The 12,891-nt window shown below is 53.1% G+C and overlaps 3 protein-coding genes across 3 annotated transcripts; 2 read left to right on the forward strand and 1 right to left on the reverse strand.

The window, feature by feature from the left end:
* Positions 1-2,222: 2,222 nt before the first annotated feature.
* Positions 2,223-2,687, reverse strand: HRG_10542 (cytochrome p450 domain-containing protein; the record flags this gene model as incomplete). The annotated part of the gene is made up of 1 exon (XM_044869013.1): positions 2,223-2,687. The coding sequence occupies one exon, from the start codon at positions 2,685-2,687 to the stop codon at positions 2,223-2,225; it is 465 nt and encodes a 154-aa protein (XP_044715755.1).
* Positions 2,688-4,296: 1,609 nt separating this feature from the next.
* On the forward strand, positions 4,297-6,463 carry HRG_10543 (centromere DNA-binding protein complex CBF3 subunit; the record flags this gene model as incomplete). The annotated part of the gene is made up of 8 exons (XM_044869014.1): positions 4,297-4,419; positions 4,480-4,711; positions 4,789-4,961; positions 5,075-5,249; positions 5,398-5,487; positions 5,562-5,685; positions 5,980-6,238; positions 6,326-6,463. 8 exons carry the CDS (start codon positions 4,297-4,299, stop codon positions 6,461-6,463), a joined length of 1,314 nt encoding a protein of 437 aa, XP_044715756.1.
* A 3,873-nt stretch (positions 6,464-10,336) lies between these two features.
* On the forward strand, positions 10,337-10,465 carry HRG_10544 (uncharacterized protein; the record flags this gene model as incomplete). Its single annotated transcript, XM_044869015.1, has 1 exon — positions 10,337-10,465. One exon carries the CDS (start codon positions 10,337-10,339, stop codon positions 10,463-10,465), a length of 129 nt encoding a protein of 42 aa, XP_044715757.1.
* Positions 10,466-12,891: the final 2,426 nt, after the last annotated feature.

Below are 12,891 nucleotides of genomic sequence, written 5' to 3' on the forward strand. Positions count from 1 at the left end.
GCTTCTTATTATATATTACCTATAGTAAGTAGCAATTTTCCTACTAGCTTATTAAGCTATTAACGTGCTACTTATAGCTAGCGCATTTAGCTTAGGTGTCTAATTTCCTAGAAATTTAATTAGCGCTTCCCCTTTTTACGGGTAGTTACGACTTCTTTCTATAGGTATATTCTTATTTAAAGTTAGCGATTAGGTTCCTTAGGGGAAGTTAATCTTTACCGTGTCTTTTATTATAGAGGTCGAGAGCCCTTATTATTATGGACTAATATAGGTCCTACTCGTCTACCGCTATAAGAAAGTCTTATCTAATTCTTATATCGTTAAGTATATCGACCTTAAGGTCTCGTAAATCTATAATAATTTAGTCGAGCTATTCTACCTATGCTTTCTAGTCTCGTATGCCTCTTTTATTAATAAAGGTCGTATATCTCTCGTAAATTAGCTTTTTCTCCTTTACCCCTAAAGGTAGGGCTTACTTCTTTAATTCCATAATTTTCTCTCTTAGGCTATTATATATTAGGGTTATCCCCTAAAGCCCTTTACTAATCGTTTTCTTAATTAATTCTTCGAGTGCGATTAGGGCTTTCTACTAGACCTTATAGCGATCGAATTATAGCTAGAACCTTTTCTTAAGGTTGCGAAAGTCCTTTATATCCTAGTATCGTTCGTTATAGCTATTCGCTCGCTAGGAACGTAGCCTCGGTTTTATCTTCTCGTTAAGAAGGTCTCCCTCTAAGGTTAACAATAAATTGCTCCTAGTCCGGCTATTAGGGCTATTTAAGCTCCTTTATGCCGTCTAGGTTAGTATATTCCTAAATCTCGTGAGTCTAGGCCCACGATTTAATCCCCCTAATCTATAGGGTCTAATTAAGGCTTTCCTTTAGTCTTACGATATAATTATCCCCTCTTACTTCCTTTAACGTTATCTTAGGAAAATAAGGGGTTCTAGCTTAATAAGTAATATCCTTCTTTAAGGGATACGTAATTCGTATAATTCGTGTATTTCTAGTAGTGCCCCTTAGTATAGCTAGGTTCCTTGCCTTAATACTATAATTTAAGCGTTATAACGGCGTTAATAGCTCGTAAATAGCTTTAAAGGTAATATCGGCGGGCAAAAGATAGTCTAGCCGTGTAGGCCGGGCTTATAACTCTCAAGCAGTGGCTTGAGAGCATAGTAGAAGAAATAGGGGCATAGAAAGGTGAATTTAGTGATGTATATCTTCGTCTATCTATTGGGACAAGGGAGGGGCTTATATAGGTACAGTGACTATATATAGCTAGCTAAAAGAGGGCAATAGGATATTCCTATACCTGAGTTAGGCCTACATAGTGTCCTTGGGCTAGGGGAGTCATGTTGTTCAGGCAGGCTTCCTTGTGCATGACTATTGGGTCTACTGAGCATGACTGTGGCCTCTTATGCCCACTCTCTCTCCTCAACAAAGATATATATTACTAAATTTACCTTTCTATGCCCCTATTTCCTCTACTGTGCTCTCAAGCCTATGCTTGAGAGTAACAGTAACGACAATTTATATTCGGAACTAGAACCGTTGTGGATACTCGCCGCCGCAACCGAAGAAATGCTATAACCAGACGCACACCGTCGAATGTCGCTGGTATGGCTTGCTTCCCAATTCGCCTCTAGTCTATCCTTTCTTTCAAAATGACTTCCAGGGGCTTCCCTGTATATATTATGGCGAAGTATTGGTCCCATGCGAAGTCTTCTTCCCTGTTGAGACGTGTCAAGCAAGATCCTCGAAGTGACAATTGGGGTACTGACGACATGTTATGTGGATCAACGTGAAATCTCCGAAAAACAGTGGCAAATGTAGTGAAAATCTCAATAAGTGCGAAGCTGTCAGGTTACCGTGGAAGTTAGCTGCGGTAGAGGAAAATACGATTCATTACACGGCATACCGTTCACCGCGACACATCCTTCGTCCCCTCGAGAAGGCCACGAGCGAATTAGGTTGGTCCGCGGTGGTCCACCTTTCGGGTTTAAACTTATCCGTATCAGGGAATACTGCCGCATCCATATGTACAAAATACGAAGACGCGGCAACGACAGTCTGTAGGGGGTTATAAAAGGCGAACAGCGATGTGACCGAGACAGTGGGCTTTTACCTTTGCAGGGATGCTATGGCCGTCGACTTTGGCACCACCTGGGCCGACTAATCGGGCAAACCCAGTTGCTAAACCATTTAGACGTATACTCTCTCTAACTACTCCGTTCTGTGTTCGTTGTATTCTTTCGTTAGAAATGCATTTGTGCGTCGTATACAGCGAATACCCACAAGCAGGGGAAGATGACGCAAAATCTCATATGGCGGCACAGAAGTGCGAACGTCGGGCCAAGCAGATTGGAGCTCCTCATACAGACGTTTCTGCAGTTGCGGGTCCTGCGACGTCATGAACGTGCCGAAAGCCAGAATATTTGCTTGGTCAAAGCCACCAGCCAGCAAAACTCCAAAAGCCTCAGACCGCAGGACCGCATCCGAAAGAGGCGTGGCCATCTTTGACTCACTTCTCAAATGAGCGTTAATGAGGCGCTGCATTATGCAGTCCGCATTTTTCTGTGCGGTCTGTCTTTTCTCAAGGCGGACAAGATCTGCCACAATCTGTATGAGATGTAAGTGCTTGTGGAACACCTTGAGGTTTGAAGAACCTACGTCGGACACCTGATACATCCCGTCAAAAGCGCCAGTTGCCAATGACACTAATGAGCGGGGTAGGTGATTAACAGCAGCATTTAATCTTGGAAAGTTCCTGGCAAACCACAGTGTCCAGTTGATTGCGTTGCCAATGGCAACAGTAACCGGATCATCAAAGTCCTCGCTTGCTAAGGATCTCAGGTCTATAGGAATGTAACTGAAAATGAACTCGTTAATTATGCGCAGAAAAAGTGAACGATAGCCCTTGGCCAGATTGCAGGGCAGACCGTTTTGCGCCCTCAGTGAGAGGAGGCTGCTGAACCTCTCCACCTCCTTAGAATCAGCAAGACAAGGTCAATCCAGGGCCGCTCAGGAAGAACTTACATTTTCTCTGATACTAGGCTCGCACCGATCAACATGCCTGTTTGCAAACAATGAGGACAACGGGTCAAAGCGTGCTCTGTGCAGTGCCGGGTCACTCATGCTGAAGAATGAGTCGGTCTCGCCACGAAGGTGAGCGTAAAAGTTTGGATCTTTAATTCCATTGAATGTGCTAGAATAAATATCGTAAAATGCTGCCGGACTGCAGAACTCCAGCTACCAATTGTAAGTAGCTGCCCAAAATACCATACTACAAACCGTGCATCGGTCGGTTACCTCGTTTGGAGAAATGCGAATAACTGGCCCTAAATGATTCTTAGACAAGATCTATCTGAGTGATATATGGAGTTACCGTATTGTTTTTGCAGGTGAATGGTTTTGTGTAGCAACTTCCCATGCTTCCAGCACTGGTAGTATGCGCGGTATAGGGTTGAGGCTGCCGCCAGCTTCGGACCGGGAAATCTGGCCAGGGGGTGCAAATAGAGCCTGTAGAAAATAATTGCTGCCCTGTAAGCCAGGAGCAGCGAAAATAATGTTGTACCTAGGGTACGTATGTCCATGTTAGCGGGCTTGAGTGATCTGTTTGTAGTCTGTCACTCTTTGAATTTCAACTGTTAAACGCTGTTATTGGAACATGGAGTAACGACGAAACTGAGTAGTGACAGTGACGTGCCTGAAAGGATTAAATACCCAAGACGCGGCTAAGCATGCTCATGTCCCGGCACGAGCTGTGTAACAGGCTGAAATAGCGGTCTGTCGCAGTTCACCACGTCAGCTTCGTATAGAGCTGAAACGCGCATGAGAGACATGGGTTGGAAGGCAGCCCTTGTCTTGGAACAAGTTGGATGGTGTGGTTCTTCCCTTGACACTGCGCTCTGCACCGAGACCGAGACTCAGATCCCCATGCCTACTGCGTCAGGGCTAGACTTGTAAATTGGGGCCCCACGGGTACCCGTGGGGGACCCAGAAAAGTAACGGGTGGTGTCACAGGTCCCGGGGCCGGCTGACCGGTCATCCGGTAATCGGATTACCGCCCCGCCCCACGCAAAACCATGTCGTTTTCGAAGGCCCGGCCCTGCGGGGCTGGCGTTTTCTTAGTCGGATTACCGCCATCGGACGGCAAAATCGAAGGTCCACGCCCGCGGGGCCCTGCGCGAGACCTTCGATTTCGGTCTCGCTCACGCGCGTTGCGCTCCACCTCCCTCCTCCCACCTCCTCCACCACCTCCTCCATTGCCACCGTCGCGACGGCGACCGCCTGCACCATGTCGAACGCGATAGAGGATCCCCGGGTCAGGGCGGCCATTGAGCACTACCTGTTAGATCTGGAGAACACCCAGCCGAAGAATACGAAGCGAAATTATCGTCCCAAGCAGGAAGAATGGAAGGCAAGCCCGCATGCGCGCCCTGCAATCTTCATGTAGATCCATGCATTGACTGCCTCACAGGAGTGGTGTCAAGCCAACTGGCCTGCGATCCCGGACGTTTGGCCGGCCTCGGTACCACAGGGCCAACAGCTACCGGGAGACCTGGTCGATGAAGGAAAGCTCTTGCTCTTCATGAAGGAGGTAGTGGCATCACGTCCTCCAAAGAAAGGAAAGAGGGTCGCCGATGAAAGAAAACGACACCTCGAGGCTCAGGAAGCCAAGAGGGCCGTGAAAAGACGCAGAGCACCATCAGGTAACAGATGTTGATCACGGGATGTGGTCGTCGGACTGAGCCAGCCCATCATACTAACACCCAGCTTCCCCCAGCAGATACCATCGTTGTAGGCGGCGGAGGTAGCGAATACGAGTCAGACTCCGACTTGGAGTTGTATGAGTCCACGCTCAAACTACAGTATAATACTGTACGGGGCTACGTCTCGGCCATACAGAAGCTTTACGACGAGCAGAAGAGCCGGGAGTCAATCCTGCGGCCCGGCCACGGGGTGGCACTGAAGGCGCTCAAACGCAGCATTCTTGCAACGACTTGGAGCCGGAAGAGGAAGGAATACATGGACAGGGAGTTGGAACTCTGAGAGATGTGTATGCGCCGGCGCAGATGCCCGACCACACCAACGTGGCATGGTCCGAGAGGAGAGATCGCCTGCGCCCTGAGGACGCAGGTGGACTTTCTGCTCGGGAACCACATGCTGCTGCGGTCCGGCAACCGCCTGCCGATGGAGTTGGCAGACTGCTTTCCCTGGACTTACCCAACGAGGGCTTCAAGGCCCAGGGTATACCACGAAGGCGCTGGTTGTCGTGATGAACTGTGGGAAGACCAACCAGCACGGCCGCATGGAGTATGGATCTGCTTTGCGGCATCGAGATCCGCGATCTTGTCTCATCGGCGCCCTCGCGTTCTGGCTTTTCTGGCGCTGGCAGGTAGAAAAGGCGGAAAGGTTTCCGTCTTCCAAAGAAGCGAAGACTGGTATGAAACGAAGGTGCTCCGCCGATCGGCGAAGGAGCCTCAAGGTAAGCGTGATGGCATTCACCGGAATCCCATAACTCAGAGGGTGCATCGACCCTTTCACTCACCGAATATACAGCTCCGTTGTCGGGCCAGACTGCCCGAGAATGGACGTCCAGGTTCTACAAGAAGGCCGGCATCAAGGTCTCCAAGGTCAGCCACGCGCCTAGAGTGGCCGCGACGCAAAACGCCGACATGGCCGGGTGGATGAAGGCCAGGCATGTCATCTGCCCTAGGCAAGCCGCCAACCCCTGGCCTGGGCTGACCCGAACTATACAGATCCGCCGAGCCGGTCGTTGGAATAACGGAGACCAAATGACCGGCTGCTATCTGACTTCCTGCCTTTCGAATTCAGGAGGCCGTGGCCGACTTTGACCCTGAATGGTCGGGGTCTTATTTCGTGCCCCGGGCCACCGTGAGGCCGCCTGTGGTGCTACTCGTGCAGGTCTGGCCTCAACTCGACAAATGGAAAGAGGCCCACAGTAGCCCTTTCTCAGATCTCGGGTGGAGCAGAACATGGCCGCCGGCGCCTTCTTGGAACTCCTGGAGTGGCTTCGAGAGGTGCTCCTGCAGGACGCTGTCTTCCTTCGCGAGTCCTACCCCGACCATCCTATCTTTCAGGATCCGGTCTTCTCTTGCCCCGAGTTTGAAGCGTTCGCCAGCAAAGTTCAAGACACATGCACACGGGACCACGAAGACAGCCATACCACGGTCATTCAAAAAGCGATCCCGGTGGTTGCGGAGAAGCTGCGCACAGTACTGACTCAACAGGTCGCAGCCGAGCAGTTAGCTGAGCGAAGACATCTAGACCTTTTGGGGGCTTCTTACGAACTATGCACAAAGTTGGATGAGTTTGCGCAGGCCACCTACACCGTCACCTTCAGCCCCGGCCAAGGTGCTGCAGGTCAACATGCGGAGATCGCGGAGCTCATCAACAGAGGCGCCGCGCTCCACGAGAGACGGTCCTCAGGTCCGAGATAGGCCCTTCGCAAGCGGGCGGTCCGACATACGCTCCGCTCTCTAGAGCAGCAGCAGGAATGGTGCAAGCGGGCCAGGGCAAGCCCCCAGGAAGAGCGCATGGCGAGCCGCCTGGGCCGCGCGAACCTCCGAGCTTCAAGCTCCCCGTTCTGTCAAATCTGTACAGGAGCTGCTGCGTCTCTGGCGGCAGGGCTGGGGCGAAATGCCTTCTGTGGATTCTCTTGAGCGAGACTGGGGTGCTCGATGGCGGCCATCTGCAGAGAAGAATTACCTTTCCACGCGCAAGATCATCGTCGATGAGGTTCGGAGGCGGGCCCAGTCGGACGGCTTAACTGAAGATATCGTGGCGAGGCAAATGGACGAAGAACGTGGACCCAGCTCTTTGGATAAGTTGTTCAAGGCCATCCGAAAGGACAGGCAAGGCGAAAAAGGACACAAACGTGCGTCGGGGCAATTCAACGTCGGTGGTAGCGAAAAGTCGATGGCGCAGTGATTTTGAACACCCGTCTGATAGAATGACGAGGACCTTGGCGGCGAAAGTGCCCCAGGCCGTCAGGGGCTGCGTCGCTACAGTCAGCGGTAGTGGCCTGTAGACAGGGTATGCATCCGCTAAGCGCCGCTGTAGCTCCAGTGCGTCAAGGCTAGAAAATGCTTCAAATCACCGCAACCTCGCAACCGACAGGATGTAGGACCTTAGACAGGGTGCATTCTGATCGCACAAACGCAGGCTATCCAGTCGAACTGGTTTTCTCGTCGTCGGTCCCGGCTTTCGCGCTTTATGGCGCTCCGAAGATGACATCAACCCGGCAGAGGTGATGTCAAGGGCAAGCGGGTAATCGGCGGTAATCTGCGGGGTAATCCGCTGACCGCCCACCAAAGCCGGACCTGTGACATCCACTTGACGTCACAGGTCTCGTCGATCAGATGGGCCACTTGGCGGCGTGTTCGTCCAGTAAGCGTCTTTCCCTTCCAAGGGGGTAGAAACGGGTGTGTGTGCAACCAACAGCTCTCTTCATACCCAACCATCTCACCTGGGCTATGGGTATTCGTAGCACCAACTGCCAATAGCTGGCACCAGGTGAGCGACCCATGTCGCGGCCGAGAACCGCGGAAACGACCAAGTGCCACGGCATGAATAGTACCCAGCACCTGGTAGCCAAACCGGGTTGGCTCCTAATTGGTGACGAAGCTGCTTCCAGGCCTCGCCGTTGGGCTGTGCAGACGCCGCGGTTGGCCATGCTTGGGAGACAAGCGAGCGCTATGCAAGTGCGCCGGTCTAAGCCAAGGGAATCGCGGTGAGATGCAAAGTCGCCTTTCCCTGTTAGTCATAGCATTCGACGCGAGATGCGAATGGACAAGACCGGACTGAAGAGAGGGAACCGGCCATGGATGGCGTCTTCAACCACATGATGCTTGCTTCCTTGCTGTCGACTGGCTGGCGTTTATAGGCAGCGCTCGATGAGGTGTCTCGGGTGTCTCACCAAGGACGAGGAAGATTGTTTGGTACCGGCTGTGAAGCATCGCGAGGCCAGGCATCCGAGGCATGGCCCAGCCGCCGACAAGGTTGAGCTGTGGATGTCTCGATATTTGCTTTGGCGGTGCCTCTCACGAACCAGACGGAGGAGAAACAAAGGCTGAACCCTCGTCTGTCCTCTCTGACTCTTCGAGGCCATAATAGGAAATCGAATGAGCCTTTTGATTCCCACCCATGCTGCATGTCTGGGTGGTTGGCAGGCGTCACGGCAATCTGGCTGCTTCATGGCTGAACACCGTCAGCCGGCACAGTAAGATTGCGGCGCGTGAAACCGGAACACGAGAGATATCGGCAGCAGTCTGATGGGGAATCTTGATGGGATTGTGAGTGTCGACATCCATGACCCGATCAGCCCCTCGGTGGTTCTATGTACATTTATGGACGGAGCGAGAAAGGAGTTCTAAGCGACCAAAATAACGGGACCAGAACATTTGAGTGGCATAAGATTGGCTCTCAGGCTCTTTGTACACTCATCAGCCTGCAGCCTGGTGATTTACTGCTAGGAGGTTCGAGCCCGTCATAGCGAAGGGGAAGATGGGCAAAAAAAACATACAGCAGCCGGTGTTCGCTGGCCGTCTCCGATCCAACTACTAATCTGCCCCTTACAAGCTTAACTAACCGCGAGCAGACGAGAGCGGGTACTTTCTTGCAGGTATGACCGTATGTGCTAGAGTGATGAACAAATTTCATTTATAATGGACAATTCTAACATGGCGACAAAGGTGAGTCGACCTACGAGACGTGTCGGCAATGCAGCCTCAGTCAGATACTGCGAGACACTCTCTGGTGCGTACGAGGCTCTGGCACCGGTCATACTTTGCAAGGACGATTCTTTTTATCTCTTTAGTGGAAAGGGTAGATAGTACGGATCGACCTGCAAACAGGCGCTTGCAAAGCAGCGTGGTGAGAATGAATGATTTGCCCCTGGAGCCGAGCCTCCGTAAGCCGCTGGGCCAGATGCCGCTCATCTCTGCCACTGGCATCTGGAAGTTAGCATGAGGTTCTGGTAACAGCGAGCAAGCCAGGCTTAGCATAGTGGTCAGCCCGTCATAGAACATCACGTCTGCCGAGCACAAGGCTTGTTGATCCCCCACGGGTAGAGACTCGGTGCTTTCCAGCAGACACGGCCGTATTTCGCACCAGTTAGAGACGGACGGAAGGAAAGTGACCTCTCATCTCAAAGAAAAGCCGCTGCCCTGCCCGCTGCCCAGGGCCATGTCGCACCGTGTCTCCTGTCCTCTGACCGCCGGCGATAATGCCATGGGAGTAGGACGGAGTAGTCAGTGCTGTGCGATCCAAGCCACCGCCAAGTCATTGTTGTCTCAGATGCACGCTCTCATCGGCGGCAGCTCAAAATGCCCGCTGGATTTAGAGGCCGCACGTCCAAGGTCTCTCTCTATCCCAAACCACTTGGCGCCACGAGGGAGACGGTGCGGTCGAACCACACGCATCCACGTATTTACTGCACTGTACGTATGTATTTATGCATGTCGGCTCTGGTTCGATGTTGTCGGTTGGTGATTTGCCAACCCAAGTAGTACATTGGCACTTATAGCATGTGCCTGGGCACGAGGCATCTGACAGACAGACGCCTCGAGCTGGCTTCGTCATCGTCGCTCCGTGAAGCGAGAGGTTAGTCAGTCCATGCATCCATGGAAAAGTCCAAGCTCGCCGTTGGCCTACGTATGCACGTAAACCGCACACCGCCCGTCATGGGCAGCATCGGTGAAGACGGCAGTCTGCCTGCTCGGCCCTCTGGGCGTCCCCTCCGCATCCGCCGAGCCGAGCCTGACACATTCCTAGCCTCGGTGAGCAAGAGCGAGGAGGGGGCAAAGGCCGGCAGGCGATCGTTCCCTCGTCCTCCTCATCACCTGGTTGGGTATGTTGTCTGGGCCAAAGCAAGAATAGACTCAAAGCAGAGCCGTCGAAACCTAAAATAAGACAACAAAAAGAAAGTCTATCGACAATGCAAAGAAACCCGATGTAAAAAAAAAATCCAAGACGGGCGCACAATGGACCAAAAGGCCGGAATCGGCGTTGGGCCCAAAGATGAGACCCGGCCCGACGAATGGGAGCGACGGCCACACCGGCGCCTCCCGTGACGGGCTTCGCCTCCATCCTTCCTTTCGGCCGCCCGAGCGAGCGAGAGCCGTTGCGGCGCCGCGGCGTGGCAAAGGAGGGGATTTATTGGGCGGGGTGGCCCATATATTGGTGTTTGTCTGTGGCATTTGCCTCGACAATGCAGCACGGCCATAGGGGAACGACTCATTGGTACTCTAAACAAGTCCCCCCGTATTGAACCTTGGCTTGCCGTCGAGACTCACACAGAAACGTCTCCGGCCATGGAGGAAAAGTGCCGAGAGCCAGAGACCGAGCGAGAGTTAGTTGACCCAGAGCAGTTCGCCTTGGCATTCAACGTGGTCGGCCAAACGATTGGCTTGTCCGGGGTCCAGGAAGGAAACGGCCGCTAACCACGGGGCAGATCCTAGGGAAAAGCTTTTCCCCTGGCCAATGCTGGCCCCAGATGGGCCGGATGGTTTGGAATGGATCGTCGACGTTCGCGGCAGCGAGCTCTATGCAGGTCAGCCTCGGTGAAGCAAAACTCAGGATGAATGCTGCCCACCTCGTCCCACGCCGGACTGTATGTCTTGTCATCGGGTGCGAGAGTGCCTCTACGCATAGCCTGCCGCCATCGTCTACGAGTTTAACGTCCACGAGACGGATCCACGCCTAAACTCAATTGACCGAGAGGACGTTTCGTTCCTACATGTGTGTACATGCCCACGTGTGACTGCTTGCTCACGTTGGCGCCCTCCCAACACAAGAGCATTGTGTCGAGCGGTCTAGCCGTGGGGTGGATGGCTGGAGCATGTCTTCTTTGGCGTCTTCTTTGGCGTCTTCTATTCTTCTCTCTTTTGTTTCCTGGCTTGCTTTTCGTTGGCCGAGGTAGGTGGAGGGTAGGTGGAAGATAGGTGGAGGGGGCGTGTGGTCGAGCAAACGGTCTCGATCGCCAATATTGAAGGGTTTTCCACCGTTGGCCAAAGAGCAACAACACACGTCGCCACTCTTTTTCTCTCGCGCGGTGGAAACAAGAGGCCCGCTACTCGTAGACAAGAAGCACACAACATGCATTGAAGAAAAACAACACTATCCGGCCCACTTTCCGGGCAGCTCTTAGCCATCGACTCACCCTTCGTTATTGCGTGCTCTGCAGGAACCAGATGAAGAGCAGATAACAGACACGATTCGTCCATACCTTACCCACGTCGCCGTCCTCATCGGCCTGCTGCTGCATCCCACTCAGCATCGTCGACATGTGAACGGCCCCTCCTGTCTTGTCCCAGCCTTGGTTACGAGTACGAGCCCAAGGCATGTCTGTGTGTAATGCACTGCACGTGCTGCCGTCGACACGGACACCGCGGCCCGGTCCACGATGGCTCTCAAGATGCGATGCGTGCATTGCATGTGCTTGTATCTACGGAACCTCCCTACACCCAAACCGAGCGCACTGTAATTATTACCACATCGGCCCGCCATCCCGTTTGGCCAGATTTGCTCCTTCAGACGGAAAGCTAAAGCCGTTTGTACAGTAATGGGTGAGAAAGGAAGAACGGTGCAACGTCCACGGCAGCAACTAACCAACCCAGCAACGGTGGAGCTGAAAAGAATCCGAAAAAGAAAGCAAAGACGAAAGACTTGCGATAAATGACGTCTTCGAGGCACACTGTCTCCCATCCATCTTGCCACTACCCGACAGTATCTACAGCTACTGTACGGAGTACAGGGGTGATGGACTGCATCTACATACTTACTCGCATGCGTACCGACATACGCCCGTGTATGTAGGTACGGAAACAGTGGGTAGAGATGGCAATGCAACGTCGTGATAAAGCACGACAAAGATGGACTTACATGCAGATGATGCCACTCTCTGGCCTCTTTCTCTTGGCCCTGATTGACATGGCCGCGTGTGGAAGAAAGTCATCAACTCAACGTCAGCTGCATGTAACAACCGGGGGATCAACGACAGCCCACAGGAGCGGTAATTTGAACAATCAGCCGAGACAAAGGGCCTCGAAGCGTGGCCGGGCTCTCCCTCCCTCCCGTCCCCCACAACACCCCACCCATTAACACGGAGGCCAGGGTTGCCATCGACAGCAATCCAGCAGCATGTATGTACAGTAGAAAAAGCCGTAAACATGACCCGTTCCTACTGTATTTTAAACTCGGCCTTGCCCACCGTTCTTGGCCGGCCGTCGTGGATCGCAAATCACGCCGCGCGGCAAACGATCCCTCCTCCAGGACAAGAAGAGGGTGGGCCACTAATGCAAGGTACGCAGCAGAAAATGCCTCGCGGCGGAGTTTTTTTCCTTCTCCCCTTTCTTCCCTCTTCCTTCCCGCTCCTCTTGTTGGTCGGGGGACGGGGTCCGCGGCCGGTCGCCCATGTTCCTGGCAAGGCTCGCCGGCCGGATGGGATGGAGGGCTCTTCCCGGCAGGACCTGCTGCCCGTTCGATCGGATTCAAGCCATTGCCTCCCCTACAGTAGTCTGTCTTCGGGGTTTTCGGGCGACGGCCGGGTTTGCGTTTGTTTGCCGCTCTCCGGAGGCACAGAGACAGCATGAAAAGGTGAGACTTGCGGCCGAAACGCACCGAAGGAGTGCCAAAATAGACGTGTCAGGCGGAATTAGACAGGACACAGTTAGACAATCCCTTAGCCGCCGAGACAAGAGCCCATTGTACGGCATGGACACAAACTCGCCGATCCTGGACGGAGGACGAGACACGTGCTGCTCTTAAACACAAACCTGACCTGGCCTGAACAGGCCGGGAGCTCCTGGATAGGAGCACGGAGCAGTGTAGATATTGTTGACCCTGAGAGTGCTGTAGGTAAGAAAGG

The sequence above is a fragment of the Hirsutella rhossiliensis genome, assembly GCF_020360975.1.
Source record: "Hirsutella rhossiliensis strain HR02 chromosome Unknown scaffold00016, whole genome shotgun sequence".
NCBI lineage: Eukaryota > Fungi > Ascomycota > Sordariomycetes > Hypocreales > Ophiocordycipitaceae > Hirsutella > Hirsutella rhossiliensis.